Source organism: Mesocricetus auratus, unplaced genomic scaffold, assembly GCF_017639785.1.
Source record: "Mesocricetus auratus isolate SY011 unplaced genomic scaffold, BCM_Maur_2.0 Super-Scaffold_100040, whole genome shotgun sequence".
Lineage (NCBI taxonomy): Eukaryota > Metazoa > Chordata > Mammalia > Rodentia > Cricetidae > Mesocricetus > Mesocricetus auratus.
The window spans coordinates 797,168-818,489 of record NW_024429217.1 but is presented as its reverse complement, the minus strand read 5'-3'; the positions used below and the strand labels follow the sequence as shown (position 1 = coordinate 818,489).

At 37.0% G+C, this 21,322-nt stretch overlaps 1 protein-coding gene across 1 annotated transcript; it reads right to left on the bottom strand.

The window, feature by feature from the left end:
• Nucleotides 1-744: 744 nt before the first annotated feature.
• Nucleotides 745-1,668, bottom strand: LOC101832294 (olfactory receptor 7G2-like). Its single transcript, XM_005077339.3, has one exon. It carries the CDS (start codon nucleotides 1,663-1,665, stop codon nucleotides 745-747), a length of 921 nt encoding a protein of 306 aa, XP_005077396.1. The 5' UTR covers nucleotides 1,666-1,668.
• Between the last annotated feature and the right edge of the window lie 19,654 nt (nucleotides 1,669-21,322).

The following is a 21,322-nucleotide window of genomic DNA, read 5'->3' as shown; positions in this document are numbered from 1 at the left end:
CAAATCTCAAGTAAATATAAGCAAAAATGTTCATATTTTGTGTGTGTGTGCACCTTGAGCTTGTTTTGTCTATAATTATCTATAGTGTTTTAAAACATCTGAAACAAAGTTGTGCAATAATTTTTCTGTATGATTAGAATCATATAAGATAGGAGTTGGTGGGTTAAAGGATTTAAATAAATGCTCCTGATTCAACCGAGCCTTAATAATCTTAGTAAACTCATTAATATTTGTAAGTGTACTTGTTAAAATCTGTCTTTGCCTTCCTTATTTGAGGTGAATAAGAGTGTATTGATGTTCACTTAATAATAACTGACTTAAACTTAATATCAAATAATGCTTTATTTTGATGCACACATACATACAGGCAACTTTGCAGAGAGTATATAAATCACACTATAACTCATAAATGCATATAATAATAATTTGTCAGTTAATTACATATATGTCAGTAATAATTCTCACTGAATCTAGTTTTCCCCTTTCAGTCTCTGTTTATATGTACTGGGAAAACAAATTGCATCTAGCAAGTTAAAGGAATGAGTCAAACATCTGAGTCCTATATATAGTATCATAGTAAGAAAACAATGACAAGACGACATACAAGTTATATTGCATTTCATCTGATTATTTACAATCATGTAATGGAGGAAAATATACATTCAGACTCATTTGGAATGTTATTAATGTGACTTATTCTGAATAACTAAGTCCAAAGCCAAAGATGTGGTTGGAAATAATCTATTACTGATAAAATTTCCTCAAGGCTTCCATTATGTCGCTATTCCTTAAGCTATAGATAAAAGGATTCATCATTTGTGGGACCACAGTGTACATCAGTGAAGCTATTGCAGTACTTCTTGTAGAAATAGTCAGAGCAGAGCTAATGTAAACCCCCAGAGCCGTACCATAGAACAAAGACAAAACTACCAAATGAGAAGCACATGTAGAAAAGGCTTTGTATCTTCCTTTCACTGAAGATATTCTGATAACTGAAGAGACAATTTTTGTATAAGAGAAAATTATTCCAGATATTGGAACACCACCAAATATGAATGTTGAAATATATATCAGGATGTTATTGATAAAGGTATCTGAACAGGCAAGTTTAATTACCTGAGCAAGTTCACAGTAGAATAATGGGGTTTCCATATCACTGCAGAAGGACAACCTCAGTAACATCAGACCAAGAAGGAGAGTGTTTTCAAGGCTAATTACAAGGGACAATATAATTAACCAACCACAGAGAGTGGGGTTCATGATGACTGCATACCGCAGAGGGTGACAAATGGCCACGTATCGATCATAGGACATCACAGCAAGGAGACAGTTTTCTAAGGAAGCAAATTCCAAAATAAAGCAGACTTGAGTGAAGCAGCCTGTGTAAGTGATGCTCTGAGCTTGTGCTTGCATGTCTACCAGAACTTTTGGGATGGTAGTTGAACTTAAACACATGTCAACAAATGAAAGATTAGAGAGAAAAAAATACATAGGAGTATGGAGGTGGAAGTCAGAACTCACAACCATGATGATGAGTAGATTTCCAAGGAAGGTGATCAGATATATGCACAGTAAAAGGCTGAATATGAGTGGTAACAGAGCTGGATCATCCGTTAATCCAACAAGAAAGAATTGCAGGGCATCTGTTTGGTTTCTACCCTCCATGATGTTGATGAATCTGATAAAAATATTGAGTTAGTTAAAATATAAGACCCACCACCAGATAGGTTAGCAGCACTCATAAACATACTCAAAGAAAATGTAATATAAAATCTTTAACCTCCCTCCACTCTTATTCATCACTATGTTTAGAAGTTGGTCACTGACAGTGTCTATTTAAAGAACTTCTCCAAATGTTGTAGATATGCACCAGATCTATATAAAATACACATTTAACATAAAAATTTTTACTTGATGTTGAGAACCAAAACATCTACTTAAATGTTTTCTTCTGCTAGGTTCTCTTTCTATTCCATTTGATTAAACTAATGTTATTATTCTTATTAGTTGTTGAAAACATCCTGTTTGTGAAAAATGTACTACTGTCAAATTTAGCCACATTGCTTTATCTGCCACTTCACAACTCCCCTCCCTTCCCAAATATTTCCTCTCTTATTATCATGTCAATTTTTTCTTTGTGTGCAAGTCAACTTCAGCAGTCACAGTTCCAAACATGGACACACAGAAGTACAAAAGCAACCATAAAAAATAAGACTTAAAATTAATGTGAACTTTGTTCCTTGTGTTATGCCAAAACCTAAGGGTACAGATTAAATTTAGATCATGGTTTATCAACCAAACCATTACATGCTTTCTAAAAATGCTGGCAGTTTCATAACTGCTTACATATCACTCCTTAAATAATGATTTCAAATTTTGTCTGACTTGATGATGTCAGAAATTTTTAGAAATTTTAAGATAGCTTACATAATTTTATAATACATTTACATGACTGTGTACTCAAAAAAGATGAGATTGAGAAGATTCATGAGGGCCTTTGCTCATCTGGAAAACAGGAAATGGCCCTTGTTCTGGGGGATACCTCTGCTCCTAGGAGACTGCAAATCTTATAGAACCATCACAAGAGGAGGGCACATAGAAGCCTATACAAAGTGTGGCCCAGAGTTTCTAGGCTTACTCCAACCTTCAAGGGTCTTCTCATACCCTAGATGGGAGCTGTTTGCTTTAATGAAATCTATCATTTTTGTTATTTTTCACCCTGTGCATGTCCTTGATTTTCCAAGCCAATGGATGAATTATTGTCGAGGATCCTCCAATGTGGACTTTCCACTCAGGAAAGTGATAGATATTTTGTTCTTCTTGCCTCTGATCTGTAATCATTATGTTGTGTCTGGATGCTCAACATTTCTACTTTAACACTAGAATTGTTAGTGACTGCTTTAGCATTCTGCTTCAAGAGTTCTATCCACTATTCTGTATCTGAAATCTGAAGCATGTAAGTCTATCTTCACTCTAAATTGCCACCAAACACCTCAACAAAAAGGTTACATGTAGGATGTGAAATAAATACAATAGTGATTCAAAGAGAATTGAAACGTGATGGTCTTGAAACATCTTCATCCATACATCATGAGAATTGACATATAATTTCTCTTCAAAGACTTTCAGTGTGTCTGGATTTATGTTGAGGTGTTAGATCCATTTAGACTTAAGTTTTCTGCATGCCAATAGATATGGATCTATCTGCAGTCTTCTATATGTCAGCATCCAGTTACTCCACCACCAATAGATGAAGATGCTTTCTTTTTTCGCTTGTGTAATTTAGCTTCTTTGTCAAAAATCAGGAGTTCATAGGTATGTGGGTTAATTTTAGGGTGGTGAATTAAACTCCATTGTTCTATCTGTCTATTTTTTATGCCACTACCTAGCTATTTTCAGGACTATAGTTCTATAATAGAGCTTGAAATCAGGGGTGGTAATGCCTCTGGAAGTTCATTTATGGTAGAGTTGTTTGGGATACACTGGGTCTTTTATTTTTCCATATAAAGTTGATTATTATTCTTTCACAGTCTGTAAAGAGTTGTGCCAGTATTTTGATGAGGATTGTATTGAATTTGCAGAAGAGAAAGTGGGAAGTACTCTTGAAGGAATTGGTACAGGAGACCACTTCCTGAACATAAAACCAGTAGCACAGACACTGAGATCTACAATTAATAAATGGCACCTCCTGAATTTCAGAAGCATCTGTAATTCAAGGACACAGTCAACAAGACAAAATGGCAGCCCATGAAATGGGAAAATGTATTCACCAGTAATATGGAAATATTAAGCTACACAAAATAGGTCTGTCCTGAGGTGTTTAATTGAGGGAGAAATCACTTATGTGAGAAGCCAAAAATGTCAAGAACCAAAGGTCCATGTGCTGCTCTCCAGGCAGCAACTGGAACCCAAAGAAAAGTGTCACCTCCACCTAGCTATTTTATCATCTGTACATTCTACATACCTGTGAACACACTCAAACAGTCATGGTCAATGCTATGGGTATGTAGATCTCTCTCTACAATTCCCCTTTTAGTCTAAAGAAAACATTTAGACTCAAAACAAAATTAAATTGTGTCAGTATACAAAATATCTCAAACATATATAAAGCATATATACATATTATGTGATAAATAATCTCCCTATATCATATCCTAAGCATATCTATCCCATCTAAACCCTAAATTTATCTGAAAGAGATGCCCAAGTCTGAACACCTCCTTTCAATCCCAACCCTAAATAATTGAAAACTGACTCTAACAGGTTTAATGTCAATAGTAGGGAAGGGGTATATTATTGTCAAAATTACCTCTTACTGAAATGGCATGGCCATAACCTCATGGGATCCTGTAGAAAGAAAACGTTAGTGGAGTGAATATCTCAAGTGAACTGGCTACAACATTTGCACTCAGTCTCTCTTTGATAGAAGATGCTTGATTGAAATTCTTAACTGAAGTTCAAATGTTGATTGAATCTCTTGTCAGGCTCCAGCCAAGTGATAGGTGCACCATATCAATTCATTAGTCTGGAGTAGTGTAGAGCAATGTAGTCCCAAACTGGTTTCAGGGTAGTACTTGTCAGTTCAGATGCATCAAATCATATCAGGTGGAATCAATGAAATGGGCCCCATTTTCTTTCCAAGGTATTTGAAGATTGCTGTTAGAAAATTCCTTGTTTCTGTGGAAATCTCAAACATTAATGCCAACAGTGAAATTTCAATTTTTATATGTATGTATGCCGGGAAAGGCAAGAAAAAGGAAGATACTAAATATGAGAGAAATTAGGCTTTCAGAGAAAGAACCAAGTATAAACAGAAGACAGTCCCTAGATTTATTTTCTTCTGTCTTACATCAGTGGACTCCTTGATATAATACAGAAACTCTGAATTTTATTTTAAAAAACATGCTTGGATTCAGAGAAGGAGAGCCAAGTTCAACTCCAAAGACACCTGTTTTGGGTGTTTTCCACAGTTAAACACTGAACTCCTGGAATCTATTTATAGAGAGGGAAGAGTGATGAGCAAAGTATTCAAGACCAGACTGGATAAACCCACAGAAACAGCTGACCTAAACAATGGGAGCTCATGGACCCCAGACTAATAGCTGGGAAACCAACATATGACAGACCGAGACTCCCTGATTATAGCTGTCAGTTAGGAGGCCTGGGCAATCTGTGGGACCTCTAGCCGTGGATCAGTATTTATCCCTAGGATACGAATGGAATTTGGGAGCCCATTCCACATAAAGAGATACTCTCTCAGCCTATGCACATGCAGGATGGCCTAGGCCCTTCTCCTAATGATATGACACTTTAAAGATCCCCATGGAAGAGCTCACCCTCCCTTGGGAGGAGTAAGGGAATAGGATAGGAGGTTGGTGGGGGGGTAGGAGAGTATGGGAGTGTGAAGAAACTGAGATTGACATGTAAAACAAAGTTGTTTCTAATTTAAATTGAAAAAAATGAAAAAATGGACATATACAAATTATTAAATACTGTTTGAAAATTTATTTTAATCGTTAATATTTTCCTTCTAAACAAAAACTCTAAAGTTTAACTCATATTCAAGGTCATTCAAAGCTACAGAAGAAATATATGTTAGTGGGTGGGTATCATAAACCCAAGTAGACTTTAGTACAGATTATCAAATGCTGCTCATCACATAAGACTCCCATGAATGCAATTAATTGTAGTAGAGTCTGAAAAGGCTTCAATTACCTCTCTCTCTCTTCTCAAGAATGTTATTCTGACAAAACTAGAAAAGGCCTATTCATTTTATTGATAAAGTGATTTAATGGGAAAAATAATCAAATGCATAGCTGTCAATAGAGACAGAAGAAGATATATATTGTCATCTAGAAAAACTAAGTATTTCACAGTACACTTTGATATAATTTTGAGATTCAGTACCCTTTTGCGAGTGCCCCTTTAGAACAATGATGACTGTCTTTAAAAAGAGACAGAAGTGAATGAAACAGAAAATTTACTGGGTTATTATTATAGCTCAGTGTGTAAAACTGATTGTCATGTAAGTTTGTCCTACTGCATTTGATCATCACAACCTGAGACAGAAGAAAATAATTCCTGAAAGTTGTCACCTGGCCTCCATGTAAGCACTGCTGCATGCACACCCTTAATTCACAAAATGGTAAATAAAGTAGGTGTAAATCAAATTAACATTTTGGAATGTCAAACTGTTACACTCTGAATGTGATAAAGACTTTACCACACATCTTGTGAAGGATAAAATTAATAAATTTATGGAAAAATATATCCCTAATTTCCTAAATTGTAGAATAGGAAATGTAACGAATATGTTCAACTAATAGATTTGTGTAATCATTTTTAAACATATAGACATCTATTTACAACAGCGAACAAATTGAATCTTCACAATATTTTAATGGAAGTGTACAATTAAATAACTTTTTAAATATCATAGTAAAACATACTAGAACAAATCATCCTGAAAAGTGCTTGACTATGAGACTGTCATGATACTGTCTTTTCTTACTGACTTACCATTGTCTTGACCAGCTCATATGGTATTAAACATTACTAAGAAAGAAACAAGCAATATTCTGGAGAAGTGGAGCAAAGGAGGAAGGAAGACAACATCGTCTTCTTGGTAAATACAAATATCAAGAAAACATTTAACTATTAAGAAATGGTTTTGGAATTACAATCGCTTGGAATATCTGAAAAGAAGCACTATTGAAGCCAATGTTAATTTCCAAAATAATGCATAGAAATTAAAATGGACTAAACAATGGAATACATATATTCATATACATATATACACATGAAATATGTATATTATGTATGTATGTATACATACACATAACTAATAACATTTTCAAACCATGAACTAATGAACTTCAGATAAACAAATAGGTTTCAAGAGCAGAATCTACCTGTATATTTATTAAAGAAAGATGTTTTTCTGGTAAATAAATGAGTCAGTGTCCTATTCCTGGATAGGAAAAGAAATATCTCTAGAAGACACTGGTGTTATAGCCTGAATAAGAGAGTATTTATCAGTACACATTGTCTCCTAGAGTGTTTCCATCCCTGGAGACCCAACATCCAGCAGTCCTCATTATCATGCTATATTAGAATTTTATTATTGGAAGTACATTTCCTTAAAGACCAAAAGTAGGTGATTCAGTGCAGTAAAATGACTTCTTGACTCTTGAGACATGTTTTTATCATAAAATTCTCACTGCTTTGTCTATTCATATTCATTGTTTATATGGCACATATTATTCTGTATTAAATTAAAGAGATTATATATATATGACAATTTCTCTTCTAAATAATGACCTCCATAAATCAGTTTTTTACTATTGCTATGAAAATATGTCTTATGTAAGAAATTCTAAATAATCAAATTGTAAAAATCAGGTTTTATGATATAAATTTACAAATTTTGTTTTACCTAAAATATCACTGAATGGTACTTAACTTTAATTTTAATATCTTTAACAGGAAACAATAAAAATTTTCCATTGTTTGACTTCTGCATACAAACTCATCCCTATTGACTCGTGTCCACAGTACCAAAAATACTCTCAATGCAATAAGAGAAAATTAGCCAACAACACATCTTCAAACCATGCTTTCTGTTTTAGAAAGCTGCTGGTAGGATACATTGGGGTAATTGTGACACAAACATTGTGAGAGTAACCAACCACTCTGTGCTGGGATTTAAGATCAATTTCATCAGATGGGACGCATATATCACCCTGCTTTCATAGTAAAGAACATGAGGCAACATAAATTGTGGGCCTAAGGAAATATAAATTATTTTTATTATACTAAAAATACAAAAAATCAGCTCTAATGACATTCTTCTGTACCTGTACATCAGTTATCATTGGAAAAAATTCCTGCTGCAATATATGGGAATTCATACAGAAAGCCAGAAGTAGCAGTGTACAGAATGAGAGTATTTAAAGCAGTGGTTAAACATACCTCCCCTCAGAGCTGAAGAAGATATTCAGAAGTCGAGGTAGATATATTGCAAGAGAGAAAGCAGATGATAAAATAGAAACTGTGCTTTTCAGTTGCCTGATATTTGATCATGCTGTGTGAAGATGTGTTGCTATTTTACCTCACATTCCTGATGCATCTTCTGATTGGCTTAATAAAGAGATAAATGGTCAAAAGATAGGTTGGAGAGGATGGATGGGGTTTCAGGGCAGATATAGGAACTCTTGTAAAGGATCAGAGAGGCAGGGGTTTGCCAGTGAGATAAAGAGGAAGTGTGGCATACAGTACTGGGCGGACATAATATGTCATGTGACAAGTTAATTTAAGTTTTAAGAGCTAGTTGGGAATACGCCTCAGCTAAGGCCAAGTTTTAATGCTTAGAAAAAAGTTTCCATGTCTTTATTTGTGAGGTGGTAGTCCAAAGAAATACCTGCTAAATTTGGAGTCAAACGTGGAAAACACATGTATCTAAGCAGGGTCTGAGAAAAGCTGAAAATATTTGCAAATTGGAGGTGGACTTATGTTTCTTAAATTGTCAGAAATGATAAACTAGTTTAAGATATTTATAAATCACTTTTTCTTCTTTTTAGAACTATTTTACTCTTACCTAGGTAATTTTTGAATAGGTTTTGCTTCTGTTTGTTTCTTTGTTTGGATTTTTTGAGTTTTTATATATTCTAGATGACAAAAATTTATTCCATTCTGTGGGCTTCCTCTTTACTCAGGTGACTTTATTTTGCTGCACAGATGATTTCTAGTTTTATGAATCCCATTTGTCAAATACTGGACACTATTCTTTCCACTTGGAGTTAGTTTTTGTGCAAGGTCATACATAGAAGTCAATTTAATTTGTCTGCATGTGGACATCCAGTTTATAGAGGACAATTTGTTGAAGATTTTTTCTCAATTTTAAATTTTTGGCAAGTTTGTTAGACATTAAATAGCTGAAATTATGTGTATTCACAATTACATTCTCCATTTTCTTCAATGGATCTACCTATCTGTTTTTTTGCCAGTGTCTAATGGTCTTTATTACTGTGGCTCTGTAATGTATCTTAAGATCTGGGATGATAAACTCTGCAGTATTTTTTTGGCTAAAGATTACTTTGGTTATCTTGTTCCTTTGTTATTCCATGAATTTTAGTATAATCATTCCTATATTTGTGATGAATAACATGGGGGTTTGGATTGAAATTTTATTTAATCTATAAATAATGCTAGCTAGTGTTATTTCAGAATCTAGAATCATCTGAAAGAAAGGACATCCTTTGAGGAATTACCTCTGTAAGAAACAGCTGTAGGGTATTTTATTATTAGTGATTGAAGTTGTAGAGCCCAGTCTATTGTGGATGGTGTTATCCCTGGGCTGATGATTATTGGTTTTATAAAAAGTCAGGCTAAGCAAACAATGAAAAGCAACCCAGTAAGCATCACTGTTCCATGTTCTTGGCATCAGCTCCTGTTTCCAGGTTCCTGCCCTGTTTGTGTTCCGGTCCTGGCTTCCTTCAAAATTTGACTACATTGTATAAGTGTAAGCAATATAAAACATTTCCTATACAGTTTGCTTTTTGTGATGATGCTTTATCGTGAAAACGATAATACTAAGGAAATAGACTTATCATTTTCATATCACTAATTATACCATCCCATGAACATAGGATGTCTTTCTACTCTCTAGTGTCTTTCACTGTTTATTACTTCAGAAGCTGAAAGTATTCATTGTAGAGGTTCTTCACTTTTTATTTAGGTTTCTTGTTGATATTTTATTTTTATTGAATCCATTGTGAGTGGAAATGTGTTCCTGATCTCTTTCTCTGTATGTTTTGGCTATATTTATTAAAGCTCTTGATTTGTGCAAGTTATTTCTATATTTTGCCTCATTGATGAATTTGTTTATTATTTCTAAAAGTTTTCTGGTAGACATTTGGTGATCTCTATACCTTGTCATTTGCTAAGGTGGGTAGTTTGATTCCTTCTCTCTTTTTTCTTTTCTTTTTTATTTATTTAAATTAGAAACAAGATTTCTTTACATGTCAATCTCAGTTCGCTCTCTCTCCTCTCCTCCCTTGCCCCCAACCAGCCCCCTATGCCATTCCCTTTCTGCCCTATAGGGAGGGGGATGCCTTCTATGGGGAATCATCCAAGTCTATGCAATTATTTGGAGCAGGGCCTAGGCCTTGCCCTGGGGATCTAGGCTGAGAGAATATCCCTCTATGTGAAATGGATTCACAAAGTCCATTCGTATTCTATGGATAAATTCTGATCCAATACCAGAGGCCCAATAGATTGCCCAGGCCTCCTAAATGACATTCACATTCAGGAGGTCTGGATTAGTCCTATGCTGGTTTCCCAGCTATCAGTCTGGGGTCCATGAGCTCCCCCTTGTTCAGGTCATCTGTTTCTGTGGGTTTCTCCAGACTGGTCTTGACCCCTTCGCTCATCACTTCTCCCTCTCTGCAACTGGATTCCAGGAGTTCAGTTTAGTATTTAGTTGGGTGTCTACTTCTTCTCCCCTCAGCTACTGAATGAAGGCTCTAAGATGTTATATAAGGTAGTCATCAATCTCATTATTGGGGAAGGGAATTTATGGTACCCTCTCAACTATTCCTTAGATTGTTAGTTGGAGTCATCCTTGTGGATCTCTGGACATTTTCCTAGTTCCAGATTTCTCTTTAAATGTATAATGGCACCCTCTATTATAGTATATTTTCTTGTTCTCCTCTATTCTTCCCCTGATTCAATCTATGTGCTCCCTCATGTCCTCCTCTCTCCAACTCTTCTCCCCTTCTCTTTCTCCTAACTGTTTTATGTCCTTTTAATTTAATTTTCTGAATTTATTGGTCCAGAAAATACTTCAAGCACAATAATAATAAACTGACATGGGATTAGTGCATGTCTGTGACTTCACAGAGATTGATTTATGTCTGTCTCCATTTAAGATGGTGGTGGCTGTGTACTTCTTATATATAGCTTTCATTATGTTGAAGTTTATTCCCTCTATGCATATATTGGCTAGAATTTTTATTATGAAGACATGGCATTTTGTCTAGTATTTTATTCATTTATTGAGATTCTTCTGTGTTTTTTATCTTCAAGTTCAGTTATGTTTATTATCTTTATTGACTTTTGTATATTGAACCACCTGTGCATCTAAGGCATAAATCTAAATTAGTCATGGTAGATATCTTATTTAAGGTTTTTGTTGATGTAAAGAGACACCATGACCATGACAACTCTTATATTGGAAACCATTAATTGATGGGTCTTGCTTACATTTTTGGAAAATCAGTCCATTATCATAGCAGGGAGCATGAAAGCATGTATGCCAATATAGTGCTGAAGGAGCACCTGGGAATCCTATGTCTTGCAGGCAACAGAAAATTGGTGACTGATTCACTGAGGGAAGTTAAACAAAAGAGATTTCAAAGCCTGTGCTAAAAGACACATACTTCCTCCAACAAGACCACAAGTCCTAGTAGTGTCACGCCCTTTGAAGGTTATTTTCATTCAAATCACCACATTGTATTTCCTGTCCACCAAAGGTTTATAGCAATATCATAATGTAAAAATGCATTCACTTAAATGTCAAATGTCATAGTGTATAATAGTTTCAAATTTGTTTCAAAGTATCTTCTGAAACACATGAGAATCTCTTAACTGTAATCTCCTATAAAAATCAAATTAAAAAATCAAACAGATCACATACTTCCAACATATATTGCTACAGGTTACACATTATCATTCCAACGTATATTGAAGAGAGGATGAGTAAATACTATATTAGAGAAAATCCAAAAATCTGCTGGGCAAACACTAAACTCAGCATCTTCATGTCTGATGCGAAAACATTCTTCAGATGTCCAACTCTGTTCCCTGCTATCTTCAGATTTCTGTAGGAAGCTCTCCTTAGCAGAAACCTCACAACTCTGGCATCTTTAACATCTTGTGTTCTCCAAGGCAATTCAGGCATCTACTTCATAACTTCACACATGACCTTTTTCTCTATTACTCCTCATTTGAAAGACAATCTAGATACCTGTCTGATCTCAGTGACATTACTCCATAACTTCTTTCTTCTATCTCCAACTCCAAACCGAGAAACACATGGCTGAAGCTGCCCAGTTCTATTTACTGTGACTGGAACATGGTCCCCTCAATTCATCTCTACCAGTTTTCTATCCTTTACTGTCTATGCTTGGTTGTCCTAAAACTTGCTCTGTAGACAAGGCCAGCTGCAATCTCAGAGATCTGCCTGTCTCTGCTATCTCAGTCCTGGGATCAAGTGTATACACAACTATAATAATCTCTAAGCTTTTCTTTAGTTCATTTTCACAAGTTATATTCATAGGATATTGCCTTGAGGCCACCCCTCCCTTCATTCCATTTCTAATTCATTATCTTCTTGAATGCAGAATTTTGTTCTATTCTCCTTTCTGGTACTCTTATTCGCCTCAAAATTTTCATTTTGTAATTCACCCTGCTTAGTTTGCTCCTGAACATCATAAATCTTTGTTAGAGTAACCACTAATATCCACATGATAGTGTCTATAATAGGTTATTTTGAAATTTCTTTTGCCAATGGAATTAATCCAAGATTCTTCTCTTTAGCTGTAAGCAGTCTCTTTGGAAAGGAGCAAAAAGCACCCACTTTCATCAACAAAATGTCAAAAAATTCTACAGGAATATACTAAAATACTTCTTTTCAGAAAGTTCTCTAGTGAGCTTCTGATAGTTCAAATAAATCTACCCCCTCTGTCTTCCATGCTCCCACTAGAATTACCAATTAAATGGTGCTTAAAGCAGTCCCTTCATAATTAAAATTACAACAACCCTAATTCCTCCAAACAATTAAATGATTAGGTCTACCATAGCAATACTTCAAAGACTGGCATCAACTTCTATCTTAATTATTGTTTGATTGTTGTGAAGAGACACCATAACCATGGCAACCCCTATAAGGAAAACATTTAATGAGGGAGCTCCCTTATAGTTTCAGGGATTAAGTCCATTATTATCATGGCAGAGAGCATCGCTGCATACAGGCAAAAGTGGTGTTTGAGGAATACCTTTGAGACTTACATCTTGCAGGCAATAAGAAGTTGACTGATGGACTCAATGAGGGAAGCTTGAGAAAAAAGACCTCAAAGTCTTCACCTAACAAGGCCATTCCTCCTAATAGTGTCTCTCTCTTTGGGGATCATTTTCTTTTAAACCACAACAGTAGATAACCTTAAGAATAATGTATTCTGTTTGCAAGTATTTTACTGAATTTTTTAAATGTGTTCATCAGGGATATTGACCTGTAGTTTTCTTTACTTATTGTATCTTTCTATGCTTTTGCTATTAAAGGGATACCATGCTAGTAGATAGAATTTGCTATTGCTTCTCCTTTTATTCTATTTAACATGTTAAGAAGTATTAGCTGTAGATCTGTGATGCTGTAGTAATATGCTCATGTGAATCCATCTGGTCTTTGATGTTTTTGTTGTTATTATTAGAAGGCTTTTATTACTAATTAAATGACTACAGTCTGTTTAGATTGACTTCTTCTTGACTTCACTTTTAGGTTCTTCACGATGATCTCTTTTTTTAGAATAAATCTAATTTTAATTTTTTAAATTTAAATAAGAAATAAGCCTGTTTCACATGTCAATTCCAGCTCTCTCTCTCTCTCTCTCTCTCTCTCTCTCTCTCTCTCTCTCTCTCTCTCTCTCCTCTCTCTCTCTCCCTTCCTGCCCTGCCCCTCTCCAACCCTCTAAACTCCCAACCCCCCAACCAATCCCCATTTCCCTCCACAGGGAGGGTGAGGCCCTCCATGGGGATCTCCAGAGTCTGTCATATCATACATGGCAGGGCCTAGGCACTCCCCCATGTATCCATGATGAGAGAGCATCCCGCCATATGGAATTGGCTTCAAAAGTCCATTCATATGCCAGGTATAAATACTGACCTACTATCCAAGGACACATGTGTTAAGTGAAGCTTTTTCTTTGCTAGCCGCTTTGGTTTATCCCCCGCCAGTCGCCTGGGCTCTGCCGCGCCAGCCTGTTTCGAGATCCGCATCAGTCCCAAATAAACACACAGGAGGCTATATAAATTATGAAGCTGTTGGCCTTGTTTGTCTCTTACTGACTAGCTCTGCTTTAAGTAATTACCCCATAATTGTTAATCTAAGTATGTCTCTTACCGGAGAATAGTTCTGGGCTCCTACCCCCATGGCGGTTACATGTTGACTCTCCTGTGTTTCTCCTACCCAGAATCCTCCTGGATTCCTAGCCCCACCTATCTAGATTCCTATTGGCCAGACAGTGCTTTATTAGCATAAGACTTCCCCAACACACATGGATTGCCAAGGCCTCCTCACTGATGCACAAATTTAGGGGAGCCCAGTAACAGAGATAGAGGAGTGATGAGCAAGGTGTTCAAGACTGTGCTGGTGAAATCCACAAAGACAGCTGACTGAACAAGGGGTAGCTTTTGAACCCCAGACTGATGACTAAGAGGCCAACAGGGGACTGATCCTGTAGTGTCAGTGAGGAGGCTTCAGAAATCTCTGGGGCTTTGGGTAGTAGACTAGTGTTCACCATGTCATACAAATGAACTTTGGGAACCCATTACACATGAAGGGATGCTCTCTCAGCTTGGACACCTGGGGAAGGGCTTAGGTCCTTCTCTGGATGAAATGACAGACTCTGGAGATCCCCCCAAGGAGGACCTTAACCTCCCTGGGGAATGATGTGGGGATTGGGCTGGGGTTGGGGGGTGGGGGTGTGGCTGATGGAGTGAGAAGGGGGAGCCAGTATTGACATTTGAAGCATGCATGCTTCTAATTTCAATAAAATACAAACAAAAAAGCCCTCTCTAATAATGAGATTGAGGACTACCTTATATGCTAGCTTAGGCCCTTCATCCAGTGGCTGATGGAAGCAGAGGCAGACAGACACCCACAGCTAAACATTGAACTTATTTCTGGAACCCAGTGGTAGAGAGGGAGCACTGATGAGCAAAGGGGTCAAGATGGGGCAGGTGAAACCCACAGAAACAGCTGACCTGAAAAAGGGGGAGCTCATGGACCCAGACTGATGGCTGATAGGCCATCTTGAGACTTATCCAGATTCACAATGATCCCTTATACATTAAAGGTCAACCTATCATGAAGTGGCATAATGCACAATGGATTTAACCCTGTCACATCAATAATCAAGAAAATGTTCACTGACAGGCCCACAACCAATCATATTGAGAAAAATGCAGTTATGTTTCAGTTTTACCAAGTGACTAGTCTTTCTCAAGTTGATAGACACTAATAACAAGCACCGAATGCCTCTCCATGTAAAGTATATATGTAATATGAGTCTTCTTTGACCCGGCTCTGTTCCACTGCCCTTCTCTGCTCTTCAGTGCCCCAAAGAAACACGCAAACACTGTATTTTTTATTAAGCTGTTGACCATTTTCTAAGGTTTCTTATTTACTAGCACTATATAAATTAACCCATTTCTAACAATCTAAATATTTCCACAAGGTCTTATTTTACATGAGAAAGACCTCTTATTCCATTGGGGTCTACTTTGTGTCCACTCAGTGTCTCCACAGAGAAGAGAAGAAGAGAGGAGTGTGTCATTTCCTGCTTGTCCCTGCATATTTACTGAGTATGCCCTGCTACAGCACTTCCTACCTGCATCATATGGCAACTTATCTTTACTACATTTCCCTCCTAAACCCCTAGTCCCACCCATCTTACTTCCCTATTGACCAACAGTGCTTTATTCAACAACCCATAAGACAAACATATACACAGAAGAACATTCCCCATGATTTGCTCTTATCAGTATAAATAAAAAGGTTTTTTATCTTTAACATAGTAAAATATATAACAAAACAGATTAAGTAAAAACTATAGTTACCATATTTAGTTCATTAATATTTGGCAAAATTTACAAACTGTATTCTTTCATCTATTCTATCTTTGTGAGTCTAAAAATTTATATGTAACTTATCTTCATTCTTAACTAATGAAAACTATAACTATCTGTCTTGAACTCCATCAAAAACCATAGAATGATAGTATATAATCTCTAGAGCAGACAGAGTCATCTCACTGCTTGACAGCCACCTGAAGTTCCTCTGCAACATTGGGATATCCATCTTCAGCCTATAGGCCACAGTGTGTCTGGCAGACTTCTCAGCAAAGCAGGAAATTTTAAACTGTCTGCCTGCATTGGCAGTTTGTCAGTCATTTTTCTGTGTCCTACAAAATATCTGTCAGACTCTTTGACTCTTTGATGAAGTAGGAACCCTTCAGGACTGTCCATCCTGTTTTTCAAGTTCAGCAGTCACTTTCTTGTGGGTCCTGCAAGTTAAGTTGATATAGCAACAGTCAAACAGTCCTGGAAAGAGCAGTTTCTTGTCCAAATGGCTATTTTTGTCTTATTGAAAGTAAACTCCATAATGAGTTTCTTCAATGTTTATTATCTTCTTAGATGTAATTGGTGTGCCAGGAGCAGTGGTGTATATCATTAAACACTCTAAACCATTTTAAATGTCAATTTCTGAAGGTCTTTGAAATGTTTGAAAAATATTTATCCGTTTGAAATATCTCTTTGTATCTAGAAACTAGAACTAATATATAAGTTTGACTATTATAGGTGACTATCATCTAATTTAATTGCACATTACATTTTTAAAAGAGCTTTTATAAACACAATAGCTAAACAAGAGGAGAAATATACATATAACAAAATTGACCTTAAATTTTTATCAACAAATGAAAATCCATACCAATACAAAGTATTCATTTCTATAACCTATTCCTCTTTTTTCCTTTAAAAAGACATTAACTGTGATCATTACCATTTCTTACCAACCCCATTTAAATGAAAACAAACATAAATGATATTTTGGAATGTGGGCATCATTCTCTCCAAACTGCTTCCTGCTGTTCAGGTGTGCTGTCATGTGGATCCTAACAAAACCCAGAAATCCTGGCTGTAGTGGTCTGCAAGGCTGCCTTGTCCTAGTTCTTTGAAATATTGGATTATCTGGGCCACTGATTCAGGAGTTCTTTCTTCATCAAATCATATTAGTCTGGAAGGAATACACAGATTTCATTTTCTTTGGAAACAGGAAGAAAGCCTCTTTTCCAAAGTGACCTGTACTTGGAGTTAAATTTTGGAGTGAAAGTATTTTTAAAATATATAAGTTGGATTAATTTAGCAGCATTGATAATCAAATGTCTTGGTTGTTGTTCCATCCCCAATGATTAAACAATTCAAAGACAACACAATAGCGTACAGTATCCAGTCTCCTTGTATTTCCCAACTTTTTTTTTACAGAGAATAAATAGCAGTGCTTTATTGCCCCTTCTTTTTTTATATTTTATTTTCCAGTTTAAATGTAAATAAGAAACGAGGTTGCTTCACAAGTCAGTTCCAGGTCCCTCTCCCTTTCCCTCCCCTCCTCCCGTGCCCTCCCTCCAACCCCCCCTGTTATACCCTCATTCCCCCAGGGAGGGTGAGGCCTTCCATGGGGGTGTCCATAGTCTGTCATTTCATATAGGGCAGGGCCTAGACCCTTGCCCAAGAGTTCAGGGTGAGAGTACACCTCACATTGTTCTATGGGAATCCAAAGTCTGTGTGTAAACTTGGGATGGGTACTGATCTGCTGCCCAAGGCTCAATAGATTCCCTAGGCCTCCTCACTGACACCCAGATTCAGGCGGTCTTGATCAGTCCCATGCTGGATTCCCAGGCTGATGCCCGGGATTCAAGAGTTAACCTTTGTCTGGTCAGCTGTTTCTGGGGGTTAAATCAGCCCAGTCTTAATCGCTTTGATCATCAGTCCTCCCTCTCTGTTACTGGCTTTCTTGAGTTCAGCTCAGTACTTAACCAAGGGAGTCTGCCTCTTCTTGGATCAGCCACTAAATGAAGTTTCTGTTTCTCAGACTCTCTGGCCTTTGGATTGTAGGCTGGCACTCCCCAGATCTATGTCTAAAATCCATATATGAGAGAGTACATGCCATGTTTCTCTTTTTGTGACTGGGTTACCTCACTCAGGATGGTTTCTTCTAGTGTCCTCCATTTGCCTGCGAATCTCATGATTCCATTATTTTTTTCTGCTGAATAGTACTCCATTGTGTAGATGTACCACATTTTCTCTATCCACTCTTCGGTGAGGGACATCTAGGTTGCTTCCAAGTTCTGGCTATTAAAATAGAGCTGCTATGAACATAGTGAAACAGATATCTTTGTTGTATGAATGGGCATCTTTTGGATATATGCCTAAGAGTGGAGTTGCTGGGTCTTGTGGAAGGTTTATTCCCATTTTTCTGAGGAATCTCCATCCTGATTTCCAAAGTGGCTGAACCAGTTGGCACTCCCACCAGCAATGGAGGAGTGTCCCCCTTTCACCACATCCTCTCCAGCATAAATTGTCATTGGTGTTTTTGACTTTAGCCATTCTGACAGGAGTGAGATGGTATCTCAGAGATGTTTTGATATGCATTTCCCGGATGGCTAAGGATGTTGAGGACTTTCTCAAGTGCCTCTCAGCCATTTTAGACTCCTCTATTGAAAACTCTCTATTTAGTTCTGCAGCCCACTTTTTAATAGGGTCCTTTGGTGTTTTGGAGACTTGCTTCTTGAGTTCTTTGTAAATTTTGGAGATCAACCCTCTGGCAGAAGTGGGATTAGTGAATATTTTTTCCCATTGTGTGGGCTGCCTTTTTGTCTTGCTGACTGTGTCCTTTGCCTTACAGAAGCTTCTCAGTTTCAGTAGGTCCCATTTATTAATTGTTGATCTCACTGTCTGTGATACTGATGTTATGTTCAGGAAGCTGTCTCCTGTACCAGTTCGTTCAAGGGTACCACCCATTTTCTCTTCTAAGAGGTTCAGTGTGGCTGGATTTAAGTTGAGGTCGTTGATACATTTCGACTTATGTTTTGTGCATGGCGATAAACATGGCTCGATCCGCATTCTTCTACATGCCAGTCTCCAATTATGCCAGCACCATTTGTTGAAGATGCTTTCTTTATTCCACTGTATATTTTTAGCTTCTTTGTCAAAGATCAGATGTTCGTAAGTGTGTGGGTTAATACCCGTGTTTTCAATTCGATTCCATTGGTCTACCTGTCTATTTTTGTGCCAATACCAAGCTGTTTTCAGGACTATAGCTCTGGAATAGAGCTTGAGGTCAGGAATGGTGATGCCTCCGGACGTTTCCTTGTTGAACAGGGTTGTTTTGGCTATCCTGGGCCTTTTGTTTTTCCATACAAAATTGATTATTGTTCTTTCAAGGTCTTGAAATTGTTTTGGGATTTTAATGGGGATTGCATTGAATCTGTAGATTGCTTTTGGCAGGATTGCCATTTTTACTACATTGATCCTACCTATCCAAGAGCATGGGAGATCTTTCCATTTTCTGAGGGCTTCTTTAATTTCTTTCTTTAAAGATTCAAAGTACGATACAGGTCTTTGACTTGTTTGGTTAGCATTACCCCAAGGTATTTTATGTTGTTTGTGGCAATTGTAAAGGGTGATGTTTCTCTGATTTCTCTTTCAGCCCTTTTATCATCTGTATATAGTAGGGCTACTGATTTTCTTGAGTTGATCTTGTAGCCTGCCAATTTGCTGAAGTGTTAATCAGCTGTAAGTGTCTCCTGGTAGAGTTCTTTGGGTTATTGATGTAAACTATCATGTCATCTGTGAATAGTGAAAGTTTGACCTCTTCGTTCCCAATTTGTATCCCCTTGATCCCCCTTTGTTGTCGTATGGCAATAGCTAGAACTTCAAGTACCATGTTGAAAAGGTATGGAGAGAGTGGACAGCCGTGTTTTGTTCCTGATTTTAGAGGAATTGCTTTGAGTTTCTGTCCATTTAGTTTGATGTTGGCTGTTGGTTTAGTGTATATAGCTTTTATTATGTTTAAGTATGTCCCTGTTATCCCAGATCTCTCCAAGTCCTTTATCATGAAGGGGTGTTGGATTTTGTCAAAGGCTTTTTCAGCATCTAGTGAGATGATCATGTGATTTTTGTTGTTCAGCTTGTTTATATGGTGGATTACGTTGATGGATATTCGTATGTTGAGCCATCCCTGCATCCCTGGGATGAAACCTACTTGATCGTGGTGAATGATTGTTTTGATGTGTTCTTGGATCCGATTTGCCAGTATTTTATTGAGTATTTTTGCATCAATGTTCATGAGGGATATTGGGCTGAAGTTCTCCTTCTTAGTTGTATCTTTGTGTGGCTTGGGGATCAAGGTAATTGAAGTCTCATAGAAAGAGTTTGGCAAAGACCCTTCTGCTTCTATTGTGTGGAACACTTTGAGAAGAATTGGTATAAGCAGTTCTTTGAATTTCTGGTAGAAATCTGCACTGAGCCCATCTGGACCTGGACTTTTTTTGGTTGGCAGACTTTGATGAGAGCTTCTATTTCCATAGGAGTTATAGGTCTATTTAAATTGCTTATCTGTTCTTGGTTTAGTTTTGGCAAATGATAGCTGTCCAGGAAGTCATCCATTTCCTTTAAATTTTCGAATTTTGTGGAGTACAGGTTTTCAAAGTATGACCTAATGATTCTCTGGATTTCCTCAGAGTTTGTTGTTATGTCCCCCTTTTCATTTCTGATTTTGTTAATTTGCGTGTTTATTCTCTGCTGTTTGGTAAGTTTGGACAAGGTTTGTCTGTCTTGTTGATTTTCTCAAAGAACCAACTCTTCGTTGCATTGATTCTTTGTATTGTATTCCTGGTTTCTACTTTATTGATTTCAGCCCTCAATTTGATTATTTCCTGGCGTCTACTCCTCCTGGGAGAGTTTGCTTCTTTGTGTTCTAGAGCTTTCAGCTGTGATGTTAATTCTCTGGTATAACTGTTCTCCTGTTTCTTCATGTGAGCATTTAGTGCTATGAACTTCCCCCGTAGCACTGCTTTCAAAGTGTCCCATAGGTTTGGATATGTTGTGTCTTCATTCTCATTGAATTCGAGGAAGTATTTAATTTCTTTTTTTATTTCCTCTTTGACCCAGCGATGGTTCAGTTGAGCATTATTCAATTTCCATGAGTTTGTAGGTTTTCTGCAATTTGTGTTGTTGTTGAATTCTAATTTTAAAGCATGGTGGTCTGATAAGATGCATGGAGTTATTCCAATTTTTTCGTAGCTGCTGAGGTTTGATATGTTGCCAAGTATGTGGTCGATTTTAGAGAAGGTTAATTGGGTGGTGAGAAGAAGGTATATTCTTTTTTATGTGGATGAAATGTTCTATAGATATCTGTTAATCCCAGTTGGGTCATTACTTCTATTAGACTCTTTGCTTCTTTGTTGAGTTTCTTTCTGGTATT

Coding starts and splice junctions, on each gene's coding strand:
- LOC101832294 (XM_005077339.3), bottom strand. CDS start 1,665: ATGGAGGGTAGAAACCAAACAGATGCCCTGCAATTCTTTCTTGTTGGA.